The following is a 26,318-nucleotide window of genomic DNA, read 5'->3' as shown; positions in this document are numbered from 1 at the left end:
CTATGTTGTTTTGATGACAATGATTCAACCTCAGACTCCCAGGTGTCTTTGCAGCAAATCAAATACTATTTTGTGAATCCATTACCAATTCCTAGCATCAGAAAAAAAGATCCGAAGGCACAAAATCCATGGCCTGAAGAAAAAAATCACATTAAAGTATCCTCAGTGGTGCAGGTATGATATTCAAAGACATCAGTGATCAGATGACTTGAAAAACAAAAATGGGAAGACAGGAGAGAGATAGATGCCAAAAACTTCAGCCTAGCACCAAAGAAAATAGAAAAGCTGTCATGGGAACAGGACCAAGACTTATGCGCCTCTTAAGTAGCCAAGATCTTCCTAGTTCCTGAAAATATTTGGCTGCCCAAAGGAACTTTTCAAAGAGCCCAAGTTTTATTTTAGGATGGTATGCATGTCCCATCCAGAGCAGACTAGGAGGTGACTTGCTTGTGTACACGAGGCTCAGCAGAGCCTAGGCAGGTAAGCTTAAGCTAGTGTTAACCCAAGTTTCACTGACAACAAGAGTTCATGATTGAAAACAACCTTCTATCTCTGTGAAAATGTGATCCCTCTCCAGTATTTTTGTGAGCAGGCTTGGACCACTTCTGCAGAGTCATCAGAGTAATGGATTCATGATTTCCCAGAATAAACTAGAGGTGATGTACAAACTACGTCATGGAGAGTTGATCCCCAGCCAGAGATCCTCATCTACTCTTGATAAAGCAAAAACCTCCACTGGTCTTGTACTGTGATGGCGGGACATGCCTGGGAAAGGAGCCCAGATGAACTGAATGATGGCTGACCTAACCGTGTGGGCAAATGCAGGGCACTCGGGGTGAAGGCCAATCCCAGCCTCCAGGGGTGAGAAGACTCCAACCTTAAGGTCCGAAGGAGCCCAGTCAACTAGTATTTTAGGGAAATAGCCAGTAGGAAAGCAATCTCCGTTGAGTTGGACCGTCACCAGCAATACCAGCAAGAGACTGACAACAATTCCAGTGTTCCATGAACCTCCATGGGGAGTCTGACCCACAAAGTTCTCAGCTACACTGGACCTCCTCCTGGAGGGCCCTGGAACCCATTTACCAAAAGGATACAATGGATCATTGGAGTTACAAACACAGGCCAACTCTATTTTTCATATCACCTACATGATCCAGGGAGTACAGTAATGAAAAGAGAGGGAAAGGAGGGAGGGTTTGGGGACAAGGGGAGGATGGAGGGTGGCCCTCACACTTTTCTTTTTTTTTTTTCCTTTTTTGCTGAAGTATAGTTGATTCACAATGTTGTGCCAATTTCTGCTGTACAGCAACATGATCCAGTCATATATATATACACACATTCCCTGTCTTATATTATCTTCCATCATGGTCTATCCCAAGAGACTGGATATAGTTCCTTGTGCTACATGGCGACCTCATTGCTTATCCATTTTAAATGGAATAGTTTGCATCTACTGACCCCAAACTCCCCCGTCCATCCCTCTCCCTCTCCCTTTCCCCTTCCCCTTGTCAATCACAAGTCAGTTCTCTATGTTCATCACTCTTTGCTTTTTTATCAAAAACAGGACACACAGAGTGTATGTGTGTGTAAATCTTGTAGAATATGTATAAATGGTACTTCAGTGCACATGGAATAATAGAAAATGTGTATACATGAATTTAATAAAATTATCAGTATTTTGAGATACTAATGTGCTTGTTGTCTAAAAATTCAAATTCCTTCAAATGCAAATTTATCTCCATTGCTATGTGTGTTTTTTAAATCTAAAGACAGAAATTTCTAGATTAGCCAATTTCAAAAGGAATTCAGATGGCTCAGTGTAGCTGCTAAATACATGTGGAATGTGGTCTGTTATTTAGATTTTCTTTCTGACAGCCTGGCCAGGTCCACATGGAAGAATTTTTTTTTTAAATGTGACATTCTAAATAAGGATCTAAGGGGGTATACTGAGAGTACATTTTAATAAAAACAGCTACTGATTTAGAAATCCATTTACTGATTCAAGAGTCTATTTGAGATGTATAATGGATGTGAATTTCACTAGAGAGATTTTTTTAAGGTTACTGAACAAAGTTTATTATTAAAAGTTTCCTGTAGCTTATTATTACATTATTAGCTAACTTTTATATTAAAATCTACAGGCAGAGTATTAGCTAAAGATATAGTTTTAATCTCTTGGTTTTTCTTATTCTTGCCTGTTTTATGGTGTTAAATTCAACACTTTCAAATGGAGTTTGGAAATTTATTACAGTTCTTTCATTCATATTATATCATTTTGTCTGCCATGATCCAAATGTATATGCCCCATCCCCATCCCCCACAAAATTCATATGTAAATCCTAACCCCCAAAGGTGGTGGTACTGGGAGATAGGGCTTGGATCATGAGGTGGAGACCCATGAATGGTTTAGTTTACTGCTGTTGTTTGTTTTTTTTTTTTTTTGCCTGCAGGAATGACATGTGGAAATTCCCAGACGGGGGATCAAATGTGCACCACAGAAGCAAACCCAGCCACAGCAGTGACTATGCTGGATCCTTAAACTACTGAGCTGCCAGGGAACTCCCTAGTTAGTGTTCTTATAAAAGAGACCCCACTCAATTCTCTTTCCCCCCACCCCATTTCCACCACATGAGGATACAGTGAAAAGCTACCTGCCATGCATGAGAACCCAGGCCATCACCTAAGTCTGCCTGCACCTTGATCCTCAACTCCCAGCCTCCAGAGTGTGAGAAATAAGTGTCTGCTGTGGTCTTTTGTTAGAGCAGCATGAATGGACTCAGATACCACCCTAACAGAGGGAATGCTAGGGAACTCTTGGTTCTTAGCCAAGAATACAAAAAATTAAAAGGGAGAGAATCCAAATAGCAAGTTTGGTTTAAAAAGTCAAGAAAGTCTACTTTTTATTGACATTTGCTTCCCCCCATCCCCCGCCCCTGTCCACACACACATTTCTATTCCCCTTTTTTTGGGGGGGGTACAGGCAAATGAAGGACATGACTCCTCATTTTATGCTGACATGGGTTTTGGAAAATCTTTTGTACAACTAATTTTTTGCGCTTCTCAGAACCTCTAGAATTTTACAACCACATCTCTCATTTCTGGGCAAAATATAAAATGCCTCCCAATGTTTCCCAAAGAAACATCAATCTAGTCTCTTTCAGAGTAATATCGTGGCTTGGTTGAGATGTGCCACTGCACAACTATGAGAAATCAACTGTGAGAAAATCTCTCGTAGTTAAAAAAAGTCTGATTTCTGCTAAAATTCCAACTCTCATTCTTTATGTTGCTGTCTTGAGTAAGCCACTCGGCACTTTCGACTTAAGGCAATGTTACATAATTCCCTTCACTCATCCTGAAGCACTGAAAGTCATGGAGGTGTGGATTTAAACATATAATGTTGTGATTACATTTTAGACCTGCAGAAATCTTAGTAAGGATTCACGACATTTTGAGATAAACCTTTTCTCCAAGATATCCACCTGTGCCTTGCTCCTGGAAGGCCTCTGGGCACTTTCAGGTGAGGAGGTCAAGAAAGACAGAAACAGCTACTCTAAAACAAAACCAGAGCTACATCCACCCAAAAGACAAAGATTGTTAAGGGTGCTATTCAGTGATAGTCACAATCATGAGCCACCAGCAGAGGTGGAGCACAGGGTAACCAGGGAAGCCCAGGGCCTCCTCAGGGTTCCACAGGGCAGTCCAGTGACTTCCTATGACACCCGGTGAGAGATGATTTTCACCAGCAAGGCTTGTAGTTGCTCATTCCTATAACACTGGGGGCACTATCTCATAAAGCTCTGTGCAGACCAAACCGTATTTCAGCATTACTGGGGACATTTTTTTTTTTTTTCCCAACTCTGCAAATGGCTTCAAGAAAATTCACTGAAGGCCTCTGAAGTACCAGGGTGATATTAATCACAGGCCTTTGTGGCTCTGATATGGAAATCCACCCTGAGGGAATCTGTGTTCTCAGATATGACAGCCCAATTATAGAAACTCAATCTGAGGAGGCTGTTTTTCACTTGCTTGATGTCTATTTATAGTAACAGTCATGTCCCAAATCTTAGAAGTTTTTTTTGTTTTTTTTTTTTCCTGCAGAGCTCAAAGTGTTCCATGCGTATCTCTTAATTAATTTGCAGACATGGCCTCACTTAGTCTAATCACCTCCAGTGAAAATGCAGGGACCATGCGCCATGCAACCGTGAAACCAGCCCACGGGGCAGACAGACCTGAGCCCGTACAGCACCGTCCCATCCGGGTGGAGGCGGATCATCCGATTCTTCACTGTCACGCCATGCACAAATGACTTTTTGTCATTTAAGAAATATGTGTCAGGTACCCATAGCTGGTCAGCCACTCGATTGTCAAGCGTGAGGTTGAGAGGGATCCCAGAATAGGCGAGCCTTTTATCTCTCCAGTACTGTTGAAAATACATGGTCAAGGTATAGTCCTAGAGAAAGAAACAGAAAAGGGAAAAATAAGTTTGTGCTCAGTGTATTTCTTTCAGAACTGGCCCCATTAAGGTTTCCAGGAGAAATAGATACTATGTTTAGACAGGGCTGACGGCAGTGGTTGCTTTCATACAAATGCAAATACCAGGTTTAATAGGTGTACATCATATCTATACATTCTGTTTTATTTAGGTCAGAAGCAGACCAAGCAAACTGGCATTGAAGGAATAGTCTAGATGCAAACGATTACATTTAGAATGGATAAGCAATGAGGTCCTACCGTACAGCATAGGAAACTATATCCAGTGTCTGGGGATAGATCATGATGGAAAATAATGTAAGAAAAGGAATTATATATAAGTAAAACTATGCTGTACAGCAGAAATTGGCACATTATAAATCAACTATACTTTACTTTTTAAAAAATATTTTTAAAAATCTAGAAATAAAGCTGTCTCCCCCCGCCCCAAGTCATCCTGAGATCAGGGTGCTGGGCAGGGAACCCACACTCTGGCCTAGGTCCACCTTCTCCCACAAGGGGGACCTGGGCCTGAGCCACCTACGACAGGTGACTTCCAGCTATAAACCCTTAGCAGCAAGCCTCGTCCTCTCCTTCTGCTGTCCCTGCAGCTGTGAATAGAAAGCCTCTGGAACTGAAAAGCATGTTGGAGACACAGTGACCTGTGGGAGTTCTCTATGCCTCACTCATCCTATTTTCCCTTCTTTCTAGATTGCCACAGACATTTCTACACAACGGGGCCATGTCATCACCTTGAGATGATGACATTCAGGGAAAATGGGACTTAATCCGGATGTGGAGGAGGAATGGGGCCTTGGTGCAGCCCCCACAGGCCTTCCAACAAAATAAATAGCAAAATAGGCATATGACCCTCTGTTTTGGTTTCGCAAAGTAGTTAATGCAATCAGAAAGTGGAAAAAAAGAAATCAGAGGCTGAGCAAATAAATTCTAATTTTTTAAAAAATTTTATTGGAGCATAGTTAGTTTAAAATGTTGTGTTAGTTTCAGGTATACAACAAAGTAAACCAGTTATACATATACATATATCCATCCTTTTCCAGATTCTTTTCCCATATAGGTTATTACAGAATATTGAATATAGTTCCTTGTGCTATATGGTAGGTCCTTGTTATGTATCTATTTTATATCTAGCAGTATGTATATATTAATTCTCAACTCCTAATTATCCTTCCCTCTGATATTTTTCCTTTAGTAACCATAAGTTTGATTTCAAAATCTATGAGTCTGTTTCTGTTTTGTAAATAAGATCTACTGTATCATGTTTTAAAATTAGATTCCAAATATAAGTAATAATATGTGATACTTGTCTCTGACTTACTTCACTTAGCATGATAATTTCTAGGTCCATCCATACTGCTGCAAACGAATTTTTTTTTTAATTTGCATAGAAACACAAAAGATCCCAAATAGCCAAAGTAAACCTAAGAAAGAAAAACAGATTTGGAGAAATCAGGCTCCATGACTTCAGACTAGACTACAAAGCTACGATCATCAAAACAATACGGTTCTGGCACAAAAATAGAAATATAGATCGATGGAACAGGATAGGAAGCCCAGAGATAAACTCATGCACCTATGGTCAATTAATATATGACAAAGGAGGAAAGAATATACAATGGAGAAAAGACAGCCTCTTTAATAAGTGGTGCTGGGAAAACTGGACAGCTACATGTAAAAGACTGAAATTAGAACATTCTCTAATACCATACACAAAAATAAACTGAAAATGGATTAAAGACCTAAATGTAAGCCTGGCTACTATAAAACTCTTAGGGAAAAAACAGAGGCAGGACACTCTTTGACATAAATCATAGAAATATCTTTTTGGATCCACCACCTAGACTGATGAAAATAAACACACACAAAAAATTTTTTACACTTCTATTCTGTTTGGCAATCACCGTTCAAGTGCCTAAACATTTGTTCACATTCATGGGACCTCCTAAACCCCACTGTAGAAGGATATAAGCTGATAATTCAAAGGTGAGGAGGTAAACCCTCCACCCAGGAAATAAGAAATCACTGCTATAACAGGAAGAATGTCTGAGCTCACACACTGGCAGAAATGCTCTCGCTTTGTGGGCAGCATGAGACTGGGTGGCAAATGAGCAGAATCCATTCCAGAAACAGGTGTTCTGACATGCCTTGGAGGGCAGTTCTTAGAGCTTGCTAACACAGCAATGCCTGTCACTGGTCCCAAGAGTCTTGGGGCATAGGAGCCTCTGAAATGACAAAGAGAACACCTGTGCTCCTCTCCAAGCACTCACAAGACAAGGAGGCGACAAAACCCACCTGTACTAAACAACTACAAGCAAAAGAAGTTTTACACTGTAAGACCCATTTCAAAAAAAAAAAAAAAATCAGAGGAGTGAGAGAGAGAAGCAAAGCATGCAAAAAAGGCCTGGGGAGTCTTTCTTGAGGTTTTATCTGCAACTCGAAGGCGAGTTAACATTTGAGTGGATGAGAAGAAACACAGGAATCTGAGGTCTCTGCCTCACATTAAGTGTGAACTCTACCTTCATCCCACTCATTTAGAGGTTCTCACAAAGCAGATGGTACTGAAGATTAGCCTTGGTCAGTTGACAGAGGTAGGAGCGTGGAAAAATCACACCAGGATGCTGTTCTTACTGAATTGATGAGAAACCCCAAGGAAGGCAGTTTTGCTGGAACCTCAGGCACAAGAGGAAAAAGTAAAGAGTGATGAGCAAGGCTAGACCCCATGGCAGTGGAAGTGGAAAGCATGAAGGCCAGCTCCAAAGCCAATCAACAGCCACTAGGGTTTTCAAGTAGTGAGTGACATAACCACAAGTACCTGCCATGTCTTTTGTTTCCTGAGTGCTCATGCTTTAACATCTCCATTCTGGCTGATCCTGGAGGAGCTACCTTCTCTCCCCTCAGGGGTGGTCAGTACCTGGAAACTGCAAACAGCTCTGCCACGCTCTTGATTGCACTTTTCAGATGCAAACCAATCAAGCAAGAGTCATACCCCAAGATTCCTTCTTTATCAGGTTCTCACACTCCAGGCCATCCCTCATTCCATGTCCAGGTACCAGGCAATCAGGGGTTGACTAGCCCTCAGGGTCCACTTTTAATTATTCAAACTAGCCAATCCTAAGCTTGCTTACCCAGCCTCAACCACGCCCATTATTTTCATGGAAACTACAATAAACCACACTCCCTGTGGCCAGCCCTGGTGCTTCCCCACATACCTGCCCCTCACCCCCATGGCATGGCATGCCCCCTTCTCTTGGGGTCTATGGGTGACAGACTCTTTTCGTAATGGCAGCTGTTTCTTGATCTGTTGGCTTTGCCATACCTGCATAATTATAAAACTTATATTTTAAACACACAGCTGTGGGCGAGGAAGATCAGTCTTGTAGTAATGAGTTTAGTGGGTAAGAGAGATGATGAGCAAAGGCCTAGGTGAGTGGGAGAACTTGTTGGTGGGTGACAAGGGGGCAGAGAGGAAAGGGGGGCCGGTTAGGAAGCCCCGAAAAGTTTGCAGATGGTAGGCTTGATGTAGGCCCTCCGAATGCAAACGGGCTGTAAAGTTCACAGTCACCCCCCCATCATTACCACTGACATCAGTTAATGTAGGTGATGCATTTTAACTGAAACATGCAACTTTTGTGGCATAACAAGATGGAAATAAATTGGCAAGAGCAGCTAGAGGACTTTCAATTTAAATATAACCCTCCGAATCACATCCTTATTGAAACAGAAGAGTTTCATCTGTTTCTTTCTTGGTTTCTAAGCCCTCAGCCTACGCCTGAGTCGTGAAGTCTAGCACTGCTCTCCCATCTCCCTTCCAGCTGGTGCTCACATGGGTTGCCATGAGGATGGAGGCACTGCCATGTGTCACTTGGGCCTGAGAACCCAGTTGTCATTCGCAGTCTGAGAGCTCAGGCTCAGGGTCTAATTTTGGGTTGTGCTACTCTCACATCATCAGCAGCACCTCTCAAATATGGTCTTGGTTGTTTGCTGAGATAACCTGAGTGGACTAGGGTGGGTCAGAGCTTAGGTAACAGAGGGAGAAAAGTCAGGAGTATTTAAACCTAATACTGTGCCTTCTAAAACACGGGCATCCTTGGAGTTGCCACTGTGGCACAGCAGGTTAAGGATCTGGCATGGCCAGAGCTGTGGCATAGATTGCGGCTGTGGTTCAGATTCTGGTCAGAGTATGAACACATCTTTTGTCATATTCTGCCTCAGGTATGACCAAAAAAATAAATAAATAAAGCACGGGCATCCTTCTGTCAGTGGAGACATCCCTCACTCTCCTGCAGAGGAAGAAGAGGCAGATGGAAAGGTGACTGCAGTGCAAGCCCCTCTGCTATCTAGTGCAGTTGAGGGGGCAGCTAATGGGAAAGTGTGCTGTTGGGGGGCCAGAGTGCTGACTCCTATGTGCGGGGGGGTGGGGGGGGTGCAGTGGGGAGCGCCACACACACTCACAGCAGCAGCTAACATGTTCTGACTGCAGCAAGTGCCAGGTCTCACTTAAACACAAGGCAGGGATTATTGTTTTTCTCATTATTATCCCCAATCAACAAAGAAGGAACAATTTAGAGAGCGCAAATAATTTGCCTCTCTGCCCGTACCCCATTAAACACAAGGAACTGGGGGAAGTGGGATTTGAATGAAGGTCCCCTCCCTCAGGAAGCCAGCAGGTCTCAGCCTCACAGTTCTAGGTGGGGTTCTGTGAGCACAAAGAAGTGGGCGTGGTGAGCCAGTTCTGCAAAGATGCTCCAGAGGATACAGGATGGGGCCATGTACAGTAAAGCATTCCTGAAGGGGTGGTAATAAGAACATAGCAGCACCGAAGCCTCTCATCCTTGCAGACATTGAGCATAGGTGCGCTATAGACAGATGCCTCATGAAGCCTTGTTTCCTCCAAGGGACACCAGACAAGTTGTTGGTTTCCACGTTTGGAGTACTGTGGGCTGGACCAAAGAGCACAGCCACCAGGAGATGCAATTTGTGTGGGCTGGAGAGTCTGCGGGGGTTGGAGTTCTGAGTCCATTCTCAGAAAAAGAAGAGACCTTGAGACATAAAAGCTCCAGGATCCACAGAGGTCTAGACAGTGGTGGGCTCAGGGTAGAGAGGTGAGACCCGGGACCCCCCAGGGAACATGAGGTGAGGGTAGGGACTTAAGCTTCTGATCTTTGACCTTAGCAGTGGTGGAAGACTCGGGGGCTGTCTACATGGAAATGTGCTGCTACAGAAACGAGCAGGGAGATGAGGGAGGGTGGTGAGGGCAACACATGCTGCTGGAGCCCATGCCCGGGGCCGGAGACACCCAGATGAGATGGACAGATGGAATCAGACTGCCCTCTGCCTACTGTAGGTGAGCCCCAGGACAGCACAAGGGGAGGAAGAGGCCTTCCATCTTGGGCCTCACCCCCAAACACAGTGCAACCGATGGAAACCCAAGACGGAAGGAAAGAGGGCACAGCAGAGACGATGAGGTGGCATTTCTGAAACAAAGGGCCTCTAGGAGCTCCGAGGGTCATAGGGATTAGAACCAGGCAGCATTGATGATGGTGGCTGGTGGTCTTGCATCTTTTCTGCCCCGTGTTGTGATACACCTGGGTACGGGAGGGGTCTTACCTGGGTACCTGGCACAGACTCCCCAAGACACTGAGAGCCAGAGTGAGAGGCAGTCACTCATCCCTCTCCCATCCTTGCCCTCCTCCCCTCTCTGCTAGGAGACTTAAGCTCCTGGAGAGAGACACAGGGGACCAGCTTGGAGTAGGGGGAGAGGCATTAGGGAGGCATAAGCTCCTGGAGAGAGACACAGGGGACCAGCTTGGAGTAGGGGGGAGAGGCATTAGAAGAGGGAGAAGGGAGAAGCAGGTAGGGGGCACTGGGGACCAGCAGGCCCACTTACCGGTGGCTGGCGCACACAAAGAAGAGGCAGACGGTCTCCAGGCACTGTTTCTTGGCTGCGGCATACCCAGCCATATCTGAACATCTAGACAGAGCATGCTGGCAGAAGAAAGAGTGGGTACCAGCCTAGAGATCAGGGTTTCCAGAAATAGCAGCTGCCACCAGGGCTGCAGTAACAGAGCCCTGGTCCCAGAGAAGCAGAAGCTCATGTTTTGCAGGGGGAACGCCCACGGACCCCACTCTCCACATGGCCCCACGTCCTTTAGACTTGCTGGGGAATCTAACTCAAAAGCTCCTTTGGGTTCTGATTTTTTTTTTTTTTTTTTTTTTTTTGCCACAGCCAAGGCATGTGGAAGTTCCCTGGGGCCACGGATGGAGCCTGTGCCTAGGCAGTGACAACAATGGATCCTTAACCTGCTGTGCCACCAGGAAGCTCCCTTTTGGTTCTAATTTGCTATCACATGAGTTTAGAAGACTGTGCTTTGGGTGAGGGTTGAGATCTCTGATCCTTGGAGCACTTATAAAACACTATCCCGTAAACAAATTGACAAACTGGTAGTGTGTGCATGAAGACTGATTCATCCACTGTCTTAGCAGAGGTCTCAAGGGCCTGGGGCACCCTGAAAACATCCACCTTCTGGTTTACGTGCAGCTCCAACCCTGACAGGGGGCTGACACCAGACACTTGGGAGAACCTGAGCAGAAGCACTGACCTCTTAGGAAATGGGATTCAATGGAGAGAGCTCAGGCAGCAAGGAGAAAAATGCAAGCGAGAATCCATCCAGAATTCTATAGCCCACTGAGAACTGGGACTTTCTAGGGTATAAATGTGAGTAATTCAATTAGTGTTGGTTTGAACTATGAAGGTTCACCAAAATCATTAGGTAATATAATACCTCTTGAACACATCTCTCTTTCTCTCCATATTACAGGAGGCTTGTGATGAACTTGGGATCAGCCGAAGAAATATAGAAGAATTGTATTCAAAACAAAGAGTCTTTCTTAAGAATCTTACAAACAAAAGCATTCAATTAAAGAGCTATTTATTCCTCTGGGCTTCTTTTAGGGATCATAAAGCCCTTTGATAATAATGAAATCATGGCCTCTCTACTCTCTCTCTCCATGAGTCTATGTATCAAATCAAACAGCACAACCCCTAAAGTCCAGGGCTAGGCTTGTCCCTGTGGACTTTACAATGGAATGGCAAATACCAGTAGCTGGAGTTCTATAAGCTTGCAAGTCCTTTGTTCAGATTTTAAGTCATATTTTCTCATTGAAAAAATATGACACAAGAGTTGTTAGGTTTTATGCCGGATTACGAAATTCCATTTCATGCAAAAGTCAGAAGTCAGAGTTTCAGCCCACCCCAGGCCAGGATCCCTTGGTTGGGAGCTGGTGCGCTGAGGCAGGGGAGGGTGGGGCAGGGAGAGGTGATGGTAGGCGGCAGTATGAGGGGCCTGGGAACTGCATTCTTAAATATGAGGCATTCGGGAGCCAAGCCTTTACACACAGGTAACTGTCCTTGCAAAATCTGAAAATATACAAACAACAGCAGTAACAACAAATAACAACAAACTAAAACCTCAGCCCCTCTTTAGGTGTATGATTCAAGCAGCTCAAATAAACTGCAATAAGAGGTAAACAACAAAGTGTCTTCCTGCCTATGGTAATTTCTTGGTATTTATCGCATTAAAATGACAAGAATACATATTTGAAAGTGGAAATATTGCACATTTTTCTGCAATTAGGTAATTGACTAGATTTCCTTAGCACAGGAAATGAAAAAAATTTACTCACCCTGAGAAAGAAATGCAATCTCCAAGCCAAATTTAAATATTTAACTGCAGCTGTGAAAGCCACAGGACACCTGCATTTGCATCTGGTTCAGCAAGTTTATGAGACAAAAGCTCACAGGTAAGTTGTTCTCAGGTCAGGGAGGATGCAAAATTGTTTTGAGAAGCTTACATAAGCTCTAGGTGGTGGAGGCTTCCTTTGCAGGCATTTCTGCAATTAAAATTAGGCTGGGGGCATCTTGGCACTTCTGTTAACAAAACTGACTTGGAAAATTCTAATCCATTCCTTTTAATGGCCTCAAAATGAGTATACCACACTGCATCCATCCCCCCGCCACACACACAACAGACTTCACTGGTGCCTCCGTTTCCATCTGCTGAATCTGATAGGGATGGAGTAGACATAGGTAGTTGTAGACATTCCAATAAGGGACCCTAGATAGAGAGGGAAACCTAGGGAACTTTGGGAGATGACTGTAAGTTAATAATTGCTCAAGAGGGACATCTGAACAAGCCAGGCTTGCTTGACTAGAGGAGGCACGAGATTTGCTTCAGGTCTTTGGGTGAGGGATGGGGTAAGGCCTGCATTCAGATTCAGACCAAGGGAAGGCATTTGAAGACCATCCTTCAGCTGATTTGAATACCAGATACCAAGGAGGAGCTGCTACTCCCAGAAAGGAAGAGGCAGTCTTTTCCAACCCCCACTCCCCTTGGATCATAAAACTGTAGCCCAGGGGATCCTCCAGGCAGAGCCTCTTTGCCGGCCTGCCTGCATCTCTCACAAGCATCCTATCTTAATAAATCTATTTCTTGCCTATCACTTTTGTCTCAGAGAATTTCTTCTGCACAGAGGCATAAAGAACCTGGGCCTCAGTAAGTCCTGACACTGGGTGATGATTGTAATTTAAAACTGTGGATTTAAGTCCCAATCTGGATTTAGGCTGGGTTCAAGTCCCAGCACAAGGGTTTGAGTCCCAACCTGGATTTAGGCTGGGTTCGAGTCCTGGCACGTAGATTCAAATCCCAATCTGTGTTCTGGCCAGGTTCAGGCCATTAGTGCTGTCAGTTTCAAATCCATGGACTTGGAACCAAGCAGAATGCTGTGGGGGGCAGGGGGTAGGGACCCTACCCCAAAGTACAAAAGCTCCTCTATGTCCCTGCCTCTTTTTTATAGAAAAACTGATTTCTCCCAGGCCTCCCTGAGTCACAAAAGAGCAGACTCCAGCAGTTAGGATTAGAACCATTGAGTTCCAGCCTTAGTGTCAGATGCACACTCCTGAGTTGTTTTACACACACTCTGACTGCCAGCAGAGGGGAAAAGCTACCTGCATGATGACCAGACTGCAGCCATGACATGGGCTACTTCAACTTGAGCAGTGCTGACTCTGTGGCCAGCACAATTCCAAGAACAGCCCTCAGGAGAAGAGGATTAACACTACTGCTCACAATAATATCTATCTTTGTGGACATCAAAATAACTGTAGCTTGCCCTGCCCATTTATGTAAGCAGGCAACTAAAACAGTCAGCAAAGAGGTGCTACAGATCCATGTCAGCTTGACATCTTTCCCTCTGAGAATACAGGCGCCCTGTGTCAGCATGAACATGTTAGAGAAGAAGGACCTTCTCCCCTAATCCTATAGAAATGGAATGATGTCTGATGAGTGCATATTTGTAAGCAGCTCTTTTGCACCTTTCCTGTTTTCCCACATCTGTTTTCCTATAATCATGAAAAAAAGATCACTAGGTAACATTTAGTTACCAAACTCCCGGACAAACGCTCTATTTAATGTATGCAATGCCTTGCCTCATCCATTGATTCCTGGATTGGAAAGAGTAAGAAGGAAGAATTAGATAATTAAAGAATGATTGTCTCGGAGTTCCTGTCGTGGCGCAGTGGTTAACGAATCCGACTAGGAACCATGAGGTTGCAGGTTCGATCCCTGGCCTTGCTCCGTGGGTTAAGGACCCGGCGTTGCAGTGAGCTGTGGTGTGGGTTGCAAACGTGGCTCGGATCCTGCATTGCTGTGGCTCTGGTGCAGGCCGGCAGCTACAGCTCTGATTAGACCCCTAGCCTGGGAACCTCCATATGCCACAAAAGTGGCCCTAGAAACGGCAAAAAGACAAAAAAAAAAAAAAAGAATGATTGTCTCCTCTCAGTTTCCCCCTTAGCAAACCTGCAGGCAGACCACAGGGAAGGACAGCATCCTAAGGAAGATGGGGACCCAGTTAGTAGATCTAAACACAGTGGAAAAAGGATGGAGAATCTGACCGCCCACCTTAGCAATGCACTGAAATTTCCCCCCATTTCCCCTTTAAACATTGCCATGGTTGAGTAGAATCTTTGGAGTTGGTCTTCTCCCCAGATTGCCAGCCTTTCCTTTCTTCTAACCCTTGCCTCTCGACTATTGGCTTTTGCACAGCGTACAGCTGAACCCAAGTTCCTAAATGGTGATCCGTGAGAATAAATCTCAGCCCTCTCTTCATTCTGCTTCAAGCCCTCACTGAATATCCACCACAGGCCAAGAATCCTGCTGGGTGCTAGGGACCCAGAGATCAGGAAGACATCATTTGTATCTTTAGGTAGCTTAAGCAGCTGGTGGGCTCAACATAAAATCAAACCAAGTAAAATGAAAGGGATTAAGAGAAGGTGCTTTGGACTCAAGCATGCTCATATCTCAAGCCTGCCTGCTGCTGATTGGGCAAAGGTGGGTAAGCCTTTTTACTGTCCTAAGTCCACTTACCTATCTGAGAAGTCAGCCTATCACACAAACTGAAGGTCTTAGCATCACAGAGGGCACGCGAGGAGCCAAGAAGTGTACAACAAGGCAAAAGAAGTGTATAAGAAACAGACTCATAGACTTTGAAAAACTTATGGCTGGAGGAGGGAGGGGTGGACTGGGCATTTGGGATGGAAATGTCCTAAAATTAGGTTGTGATGATGGTAGCACAACTACAAATATAATATAATTCATTTAATTATTTTAAAATACAACAACAACAACAACAAACCAAAAGGAGTATACATTTAGAATTATCCACTAAGTCTGCAGCTGGCAGAGAAGGAGGCTGGTAAGCGAATATAGAGGAAGATTGCTGAGATTTTCTGGTTTTCGAATAGCTATTATACCTGCAAGGAGGCTCCTAATCTCTATTTTTCTCTTATTTTATCTTTTTAATTTTTTTTAATTCAAGTATGGTTGATTTCCAATGCTCTGCCTATTTCTGCTCTACAGTAGTGTGACCCAGTCATACATGCACAAACACATATATACACACACACATTCTTTTTTCTCATATTATTTTCCATTATGTTCTAGCCCAAGAGATTGGATATGGTTCTGTACTGTGCTGTACAGTAGAACCTCTTTGTCTATCCATTATAAGTGTGATAGTTTGCATTTATTAACCCCAAACTCCTGGGCCATCCCACTCCCTCCCACCTCCTTGGCAACCTGTTCTCTATGGCTGCACCAAGGCATATGGAAGTTCCCAGGCTGGGGGTCAAATCGGAGCTGTAGCTGCTGGCCTACACCACGGCCACAGCAATGCAGGATCCAAGCAGTGTCTGTGACTTACACCACAACTCACAGCAACACGGGATCCTTAACCCACGGAGCAAGGCCAGGGATTGAACCTGCATCTTCATGGATGCTAGTCAGATTCAGTTCCACTGAGCCATGATGGGAACTCCGTTTGTGACATTTTAGATTCCTTATATAAGTGATATCGTATGGTATTAGTTTTCTCTTTCTGACTTACTTCACTTAGTATGAGAATCTCTAGACGTATATATTTTTTATTCATCCACCTAAATGCTAAATATATTCAGAAGATGGACCATTACCTCTGTATGACATCCGGATGGGCTGATCAAAATAGTTATAAATTCCCTAGTCCTCTAAAGCCATCTGAAAAACTGGCATAGGATAAAAATTACTTTGCAAATATACTTTTCTTTTCACGTATGAAAAGATACCATAGATATTTTTCTGGAGTCTAAGAAGTATGAAATGTAAAATGATTCTACTGACCTACATTCAAAGGACCAAAACTATGTATATCAGAAGAAATTGAGATTTCGGTGAAGTTCGGTGTTTGCCATCAGCCTCTACATGGATTAAGTCATGAGCCACTTCAGCTGCCTGAGCCGCAGCACCCCCTGAGCGGAGCTCGGGGTGGAGATCAGGAATAAGGCACTCTGTGCTCTGGGAAAAGTTGAAGAATAGATCTTCAGATAGATATTTTTAGGAGAAGAATTTATGTGCCCAATTCTTGCATCTCCTCACATCTAGAAAAACACTAAACTCCTTCATGGTGATGTCTGCTCCTTGTGACTGGTAGTAATTTTCATGAGACCAGCAACAAACTTGTAAAGGCTGCATGCACCTTCCCTCACCTTTATCATATACACTGATATTATTTCCCCCTGACTCTTTGGGGTGGTATTTCATCATCTGCAAATGCAGCCACCTCTGAGGGTGAGCGGTGAGCCCTGAGGGCTGTGAAAACTGGCCCCAGACAGCTGAGGTGCAGCATATCAAAGGAATGATATCAGTGAGCCCAGACCTCTTTCATTCCTGCTACTTGCTTTTTGTTGCAAAAACTCCTATATATACTACCTCCCTTCTAGCCTCCTTGTAGAAGTTTCTCAGGGCTACATGACATGAGACTCTGTCTCCTGGGCTTAAGTCCGAATTTTGCCCCCAAATAATAACTCTCAATTTTCAAGTTGTATATTTTTTTAAGTCAATACCACCTAAACCAGTGAGAACCAGGAAAAATGTAAGAGAGATGCCCTTGGCTAAATAAATCTCCAGTAGAGGCTAGTTTGCAGTGGGTGGTAAAGCTAATGCCTCAGACCACCAGGTTGGCTTCTTGCCCTGTGCCTTACCTAGGAAAATTACCTAATTGCTCTGAGCCTCAGCAATCTCTTGCAGAAAAATAAAACTAAAAATGCTCCTTTTACAAAAGTGCTCTAGCAATGAATCAAGTGGACAATGTTTAACACATAATAGGCATCTGGATAAAACATTCTCTTTTCCCATCCTAGAGCAGGGCTAGTCATCCTCCCTAAAGCCCCCGGTGCCCACTGGAAAAAGAGTATCTTTATCAGGTGGGCCCCCAGCCTCCTGCTCCATGCCGAGTACATACCAAACTCCAAAAAACTGCACTGTGCTGTACTACCCCAAGTTGCTAGTAAGGGAGACTCAGCCTAAGACTTTGGTGTAGAATTCTCAGCACCCCCCCACCCATTGCTTCTAAAATCCCAAGTTTCATCTTCTACCCAATATCCAGATGCAAAAGACACAAGTTTGTTTCCTGAAATGTATCAGGTCCCTAGATTTTCCATAAAACACTGAATTTTGTCGATGCTACAAATCAAAATTAAACAAATTTGTAAAATAGCTATAGCTCTAATAAAAATCCCAAAGCAGCCAGCCTTCTGGGCCTGACCGTACTGTGGCTAATTTGACCTTTAGGCACTCCAGGGTTCTCCGCCCACCCAGTCCTTCCCATTTTACAGTCAACGGACCCCTCTCTACACAAAGAACTTTTCGGTAAGTGTCCTCTCCCCAGTCCCCTTTAATTGTAGATTGGTCCTCCCAAACTGAGCCCCAAGGAACCAGGATTGATGGAGAAGCATCTCCTATTCCAAACTCCAGCCTCCAAATCTTTGCTCCTCCATCAGTGTCTCTGGCCCATTTTACCTGCCTGAGATGTCCCTGATGGATTCAGCACCTTTCTCAATTTTTCCATGAAGATGCCCCATATGCAAATCAGTTCCATACATCTAAAATAAACTCATAAGCTTTCCACCCCGCCCCACCAACATCTACCTGCTCTCTCAACTAAACCAAGAATGGAAGCTATACACCAACCTCTTCTTTCTCTCACATCTGACATCCTGTATTCATCCTGTCACCTGTTTTTGTTGACCCTATTTCCTAAATACCTTCCACATCTAGAACTGGATCATGAGTTCACAGCAGGGGAAGAGTGGGGAGTGTGTCCACTATTGTCCCCATGAAAGCAGGTTAGAGACACACTCTTGAACTCCCACAATACACCGCAGAATAATGCTTACCTACAGTGTCTGGAGTAGGCTGTGTCCCACACTGGATCACAGATAGATTGTGGGGAAAATAGAAGAGTATTCAAGATGACTGGGAGTCTGGGGTTGGCAGATGCAAACCATTATATTTAGAAGAAGCAATGAGGTCCTGTTGTATAGCATAGGGAACTATATCCAATCTTTTGGGATAGAACATGGTGGAAGATACTATCAGATAAAAGAATGTATATATATGTGTGACTGGGTTACTTTTTTGTATGGCAGAAGTTGGCACAACACTGTAAATCAACTATACTTTTAATTTTAAAAAAAGGTAAAAAAAAGAAGAAGAAGAGTATACAAGATGAGCAGATGTCTCACATTCCATCTAGGAACAGATGTTCTAACTTCGCACAAATACTGTATGAATGAGCTTTTGGAAGGGGCTTATAAACTGGGGAAGAGTCATTTCATATTCTCCTTTATTTTAAATAAGTATCTGAATAATTCTCATTAAAGGCACCAAACTGGGAAATTTTATACACACACACACATATAATTTACATATTATATATATAAATGTATACATATTTTTATAAAACAAATATACATAGATATAAATTCTGCAACATATGTGTGTATGTATAATCAGATCCACAATTTTATTTCCCAGCAACTATCTTTGATTAATAGGTTTCCAAAGAGGATGCAATGCCTCTTCAATATGTCATCTACCCAAAGGTGCTCCAAGAACTGGCTGAGAAATAGCCATATTGCTTATGCAAGGTGCCCTTGGTACCTCCATATTTCAAAGATCCTCGAACTGGGAGAATAGTACCCCTAGAGATATGAGTGACTTGTCCACATTCTGACTGTGTGGCATTTCTCAAGCCTCTGTGCACTTCCCTGGCTTGTGCACAATGCCTGCAGATAACCATGAGAGTAAGACACTATATCCTTAAACAGTGATGGTCATCGCTTGGGTTACATGGTTTACAGAGTTCTCACCATTAGATTTGCTGAACTGAGTGTCACTCTTAATCCCTTCAAGAGAGCAGACAAGGCAAAGAAAAAAAAAAGAAAAAGAAATAGAAAAGAAATGCTGCAACAGAGAGAAGGGCCTTTACTTATCAAAAAATAAAGGATGACTATTTCCATTTTAAACCAAGAACACCTCCTGTAAACAAACTGTGGGTTTTCAAATGCCCTTTGATTTTATATATGTACCTCTACATCAGGATTTAACAATGGATTTTCCCTTCTCAAAGACAAATCATATGGATTAGTGATACCACACATCTTAAAGTACTTTCAGTTTCTAAGAAGATGTGCTATTTTTAGAGAGCAAGTCCATTCATTTCTGAGATCACGTCTATTTCTGGTTTCTACCCAAAACTTGTAAGGAAGGTCATTGCTATTAGGCAAATCACAATATTAACAACATCATACATCATATAATTGAAAAGTATTGGCTTGATAGTTATTTTGGAATATATTTGGATGGGCATTTCTGCATGGAGTTACATAAAGAAATCCTATTCTCTAGGATACTGTAATCAAAGCCTGGAAGCCAGAAAGAAGCTATGATGCAGGGTTTCATACAGTTAATCAAGCATAGTGCCCCAAAAGGGAGAAACAGAAGTTTAACCTTTAGATAGGCATTTTGTTCCTGCTTTTAAAAAAACTTTTAAAAATTAAGGTATAATTAATGAATAATATTATATAAGTTCAAGGTATATAATACAGTAATTCACACTCTAAAGGTTATACTCCATTTACAGTAATCATAAAATACTGGCTATACTCCCTGTGTTGTACATTATATCTTTGTTGCTTATTTTATACAGAGTAGTTTGTACCTCTTAATCTCCTCTCCCTATCTTGGCCCTCCCCTCTTCCCTCTCCCCACTGGTAACCACTAGTTTATTCCCTATATCTGTGAGTCTGATTTGTTTTTGTTATTTTCACTAATTTGTTGTATTTTCTAGATTCCATATACAAGTGATATCATACAGTATTTGTCTTTCTCTAACTTGTTTCACTTAGTATAATACCTTCTAAGTCCATCCATTTTTTTGGTCATGCCCACAGCATGCAAAAATGCCCCAGGCCAGGGACTAAACCTCTGCCACAGCAGTGACCCAAGCCACAGTAGTGACAACACTGGACCCTTAATTCACTGAGCCACCAGGGAACTCCCAAGTCCACCCATGTTGTTACAAAAGCAAAATGTTATTATTGTTTATGGCTGAGTAATATTTCATTACACACACACACACACGCACACACTCCCGAAATTAATTTCCAACTCAACTTTAAACCAAACCCCAGAATGAACTCAACACATCCAAACTGAACCACTAATGTTACCCTCAGATCAGATATACTTGTAATCTTCCCCATCTGTGGTATTTCATCCTTAAATAAATTAAATCAATTAAAATCTCAAACTATTTTTACTCCTCTATTCTCTCACATTCTATGTCAATACATATGAAATTCAAACTGCGGTGCAGCCATTGCTCATCACTGCTGCAGCTGCCTCCTGATCAGACACTCTCTTCGCCACCCTCCATGCTGTCCTAACCTCTGGACAGGTTCCCTGCACCATCCTCTTCCATGGTCCTGTTCTGAACACAGCATCCAGGGTGATTTTTTTTAACAACTGAAGTCAGATCATTTGCTCCTGTGTTCAAAACCATACCATGGCTTCTTGTTCATGGAAGTTAAGGCCAAGTCGACGTGCCCCCTCTCTGACCTCATCTCCTTTGCTAACTTCATCTCAGCAACAATATCCTCTTGGCTGTTCCTCAAACAACCCTGGCATTATCCTGCCATAAGTGCTCTCATTAGCTGTTCCTTCTGCCTGGAACTTTCTTTCCCCAGAGAACTTTCTGGCTGACTTTTTCACCTTAGTCAAGTCTTGACTCAAATTCGTCTTTTTTGCTTTTCTTTTTCTTTTTACAGATGTACCCACAGTATATGGAAGTTCCTGGGCCAGTGTCAAATCAGAGCTACAGCTGCTGGCCTATGCCACAGCCACAGCAACATCAGATCCGAGCCACGTCTGCGATTTATACCATAGTTGACAGCAATGCTGGGTCTTTAACCCACTGAGCGATGCCAGGGATCAAACCTGCATCCTCACAGACACTACATTGGGTTCTTAACCTACTGAGCTACAACAGGAACTCCAAATTCACCTTTTCAATGACCCTGCCTTAACAATGGCAACCTTCATCCAACCTGCCAACCCTTATTATACTCTACTTAATATATTTATTTACTGGATACACACACACACACACATATTGCATTTGCTTCCTCTTCGGTGCTAGAATGTAAGTGCACGAGGACAGTCTGTTGTGTTCACTGACATATTCCCAGCACAGTGCAAGGACAGGGCTTAGCACATAACAAACATTATATGAACATTGCTGAACAAGTAAGCAGAAGTTCTCTGTAACCCAGGTTTCTGATGTGCCCCTTGATAAAAGTTCTCATGTGCTTTCAGCCAGTATTCCAGATTGCTTGATTACTCTGGATCGCTTTCAGTGAAAACTTCTCTGCAGTTTAAAGCCAAACCCCAAATTCAGGTTAATACAGGTAGGCAATACACATTCTCAGCATAGATGTTTTCTACACCACCTACAGCCCAGGTGAAACTGACACATTCTCTGATGGCCCTTTGATGGCTGGGGAATTTTCACCCTTTCTATGAGCATGTAGCCCCTGAGTGTGCTGCTCTATGAGGACTTGATTTTTTTTTTTTCTTTTTAGGGCCACACCCAAGGCATATAGAAGTTCCCAGGCTGGGGGATGAACTGGAGCTACAGCTGCCGGCCTACACCACAGCCACAGCAACATGGGATCCAAGCCACGTGGGTCAAGACAACCCACGGTGTGGGTCATGGCGACCTATACCACAGCTCATGGCAATCTGGATACTTGACCCACTGAGCGAGGCCAGGGATTGAACCTGTGTCCTCATGGATACTAGAAGGGTTCCTTACCACTGAGCCACGATGGAACTCCTGAGGACTCAGTTCTAATGCTCTGCCTTGTAGAGTTCCTTAGTTAAGTCTCCAGATTGCTAATCCTAGGCCACTTAGTTACCTGGGGCAAATAACTCCAGGGCTTCCAGTCTTCGGGCGTAGTTTACAACATTTTCATCCTCAGCTTTCTCTCTGAAAAGAATCTCTGTTCTTTTGTGTGTGTGTGTGTGTGTGTGTGTGTGGCTCCTGGGGCTTTCTCTTATGTTCCTGTGAATTAAGTGATACCTTGAAATGATGTTTATTATGACTTTTTCATTGTTCCTATGGTTTTTATATTGAGAGTTCTTTAGAATTTCTAGTCAACCATATTACTGGAAAAAGAAGACCCCCATCGCCTCTTCAAGTCACCTGGGAACTGCTTCCATCTATAGCCTGGTCCCAACAAGGCTGCCCAAAGACCTCCAGAGGGCACTCTTCTGCCCTCATCTGACTCAAGCTTGCAGCAGGCTCCCTTGGCTTCTGAGACAGTCTCTTGGCCTTTCTCCTCCACTGGCTGGGAGCTCCTGGCTCTCTCTGCTGGCCCCTCCCATTCAGGGCTCAAGGCTCACCTGCCTGGGTTCATCCCTGCCCCTCTCCCACTTCTTTCCCTCTTGCAAGGTGAGATGACATACTCCTAAGACAGTTACCTCTGGGTTTTTATCTGCAGGTCAGGTACCCCTCTGAGCCCTGACTGACTCCTTAGCTACCTGCTCCAATTACTGCTCCATCTGGAAGAACCCTGCCATCTTGAGCCTTTCTCTTTTTGTAACACCCACCCCCATCCAATTCCAGAGCCCTCCCAAGAGCTTCGCTGGATCAGAATTGCAAGAGGTAGGCCAGAGCCTTGGTGTTTCTGAAAAGCCCAATTTGCAATTCTCATTTTGCATGTCATTAGACTTTCCACCAGGAGTTCATATTCTGATCATTCTTCTGACTCAAAATGATACTGAACCTTTTAACTTCATTAAAATCAGAAAACTCTATTGCTATATTTAGAAAGCAGGCACATGTGGACCGAAAGGCAGCATATGGACAGCTTCTGCCATGCGCTGTGGAGAAGAGAGTGTGCTCGGTGAACTGCAAAGGAACACTATCTTCCCACTTGCTCTCAGATTCCAGTGGGTTCCATAATGGTCTCACTGCAAATCAATTCAAGGAGCTCTGAATAAAACCCAGCAGCTCCATGGCAACAGCTGACATGACAACAGGAAGACAGACATGGGTCAAGGGCTCCAGAAACACAGGTCTCAGACAGGAGCTGCAGCCCAGGCGTCCAAGGGCTGCCTCAGAGCACAGACATCCTGCCTCATTTCAGGCCCTGATGCCATAAATATCTGTGCCTATCAACCTAACATGCGCCCTTACCTTCAAACACCACACCAGTGAGCTGTTCAGTAAATTAAAGAAATGGCTATTCCAGAAGAACTTATTTAGTACATGTTAACTCTGCTATTGATACCATTTGTTGAAAGATCTTTTCAGGTCATCAGAGCATGCACACAGTCATGCCTTCATATAGGACATTTATATAGAAATTCAGCACTCTCATGGTATTCAGACATTTTTCCTGCAGGTGAGTTTTTTAAGGTGTCGGGTGATGAGTATGTTTATTTTCATTCTTTTGCTATCTGTTTCGGTAAATGTAAACAGATGTTTCTAATGATCCCCTTAGTCACACATACCACACACACACGTGGAAGGTTTAGAATCCACGAAGAGAAGGTGAAGTGTCCATGGTGCCCACGGAAATCATGAGAGGATGGTTTTGATTGTTAAAAACACCCATATTTTGCTTTGGAAGACAGTAAATAAACAAGAACTCTTACAGTATTCCAAAGAGAGAGCATTGTTTTAAGAAAATGGTGCAAGAGTTCCCATTGTGGCAAAGCAGAAACAAACCCAACTAGTATCCATGAGGATGTGGGTTCAATATCTGGCCTCACTCAGTGGGTTGGGGATCCAGTGTTGCTGTGAACTATGGTGTAAGCCGGCAGCTGTAGCTCTGGTTCAACCCCTAGCCTGAGAACTCCATATGCCAAGAGTGCGGCCCTAAAAAAGGAAAAAAACAAAACAAGACCAAAAAAAAAAAAGGAAAGTGGTGCAGCTCCTGCACTGGCAGTGTGGTTCTGTTAAACAAAATATCTGACACTATTCATATTCAAATGAGTCCCAAGGAGTCTTGACACAGAGCTGTGGGCCAGCCATGCTGACTCTAGCCACTGAAGGCAAACTTTTATGTAGCATCCAGATGGTGATTTAAAGTAGCAAAAGGCACTAGTTAGAACATCAATCATCAAGTTAATTGTACATTTTCCTCATTTTGTGAGTAATGTTGGGATATTAAAATACAGGTTTTCCATATGCAGCTCATTCATATTGAAGAGCAGCTAGCCTATTTTTAGTGGGAGACAATAATCCTGTGTCCTTTCTGTTTCTCATTTCTCTGCAGGCTTTCTCAGGAACCACAAGGCTAGGATTCAGCTGCTATGTTACACAGCTTATAGAGACTTTTTTTTTCCTTCCTACCGTCTGGACCTGTGCATACCAAATTCAGTTATAACACAACCGAAGATGTCAATTAATTAGCTGCTGTGTTAATCAGAATTAGATTTTATAATTTATAACTGGAAATATAATTAACGACTGGTAATTTAATCAGTTGCGATTCACTTGCTTTATATTCACCTTTAAAGCTGTGAAACTCCTGCCACTTAAAACATATAGGGTATGATGTCACAAAAGCTACACTCCTCTTGGTTTTCCAATGCTGTGCTCTGACTCAAAATTCAAGGCCAGGAGTTCCCCTGTGGCTCAGTGGGTTAAGGATATGGTGTTGTCACTGCAGTGGCTTGGGTTGCAGCTGTGGCGCAGCCAAAATAACAAAATTCAACCCCAAAACTTAAAGAGGCCATCTGCACAAAGGTGAGCAGAACAGTATTGCAAGTGACAAGCATGCGTAAAAGATCCTTAGACTTTCTTTACAGCCCAATATCTAATTTACTTTTATGAATGAGTACTGTGATGATCTGATGGCCTTCCAGTGAGCATGTGAGCCAGAGAACTAATGGCTGAACTTGGTCTCTGCACATGATGACTTCCCAAAGCTGTGGCAACTATTGGGAGATTCTGCAGACCAGGCTGGAGAGAGTGGTCCAGTGACCTCCCTTCTCAGAGGTGCCTTCTCTCTGGGTCTGGCCAGATAAGGGTCAAAGAGTTAAGGAAAGAGGAAAGGAAACTGACTGGCATAGCTGAGGTTCACAGATATGCCAAAGGATAAGGATGCTGGAATACAGGGTCAAAATGTCCTGTGGAATAATTAAGAATAATTCTGACAAGAATTATACTCTTGCCTCCCAACTGTCCAGAACTAAAGCCATGGGTTGTGGGGAAGCTCATATCTGCTTCTGGTCAGTTTCATTAGCACAGCCTTGAAGTGCCAAGGGGCAGGTGACAAATTCCCCATCCTGCCAGTTCATTTGTTCATGGCAGGTAAACTCGGCCACTCTGACTAACAAGGGACAGCAGACAGCAAGATGCACATGGAAGGAACAAGAAACATATAGATCGCTTTGGATTATTGTCTCACGCTAAAAATAGTCTAGCTGCTACCTTTTATCTATCTTTCTGTCTATCTACCTATCTATCTACAACCCAAAGCAGTAATAGATAGTTGTATTCATATGTAATTTTTTAAATGTATTTTTATTAAAGTATACGTGATTTATAATGGTGTGCCAATTTCTGCTGTACAGAAAAGTGACCCAGTCATTTAAATATATATATATGTATGTATGTATGTATACATTTGTATGTTATACATATGTATATGTATGTGTACATATGTATGTATTATGTATATGTGTATGTATACGTATGTAGGTATATATGTGTATATATGTATATATGTATATACATTCCTTTTCTTATATTATCTTCCATCATGGTTTATCCCAGGAGACTAGATATAGTTCTCTGTGCTGTTACAATAGGACCTCATTGTTTATCCATTCTAACTAAGTATAATAGTTTGCATTTACTATCCCCAAACTCCCCATACATCC

At 43.2% G+C, this 26,318-nt stretch overlaps 1 protein-coding gene across 3 annotated transcripts in view; it reads right to left on the bottom strand.

The window, feature by feature from the left end:
• The window catches only part of GABRB3 (gamma-aminobutyric acid type A receptor subunit beta3), a 228,811-nt gene that overhangs the window by 49,548 nt on the left and 152,945 nt on the right, over positions 1–26,318 (bottom strand). For all 3 annotated transcript variants that reach the window (XM_047769463.1, XM_047769462.1, XM_047769464.1), the window contains one exon: positions 4,230–4,450. In XM_047769463.1, the coding sequence (XP_047625419.1) occupies positions 4,230–4,450 (221 nt within the window). Of the gene's footprint in view, positions 1–4,229; positions 4,451–26,318 lie in introns of those variants that run through there.

Source organism: Phacochoerus africanus, chromosome 2 (assembly GCF_016906955.1).
Source record: "Phacochoerus africanus isolate WHEZ1 chromosome 2, ROS_Pafr_v1, whole genome shotgun sequence".
Taxonomy (NCBI): Eukaryota; Metazoa; Chordata; class Mammalia; order Artiodactyla; family Suidae; genus Phacochoerus; species Phacochoerus africanus.
Note: the sequence above shows the minus strand (reverse complement) of the source record. Positions and strands in the feature narration are given on the sequence as shown.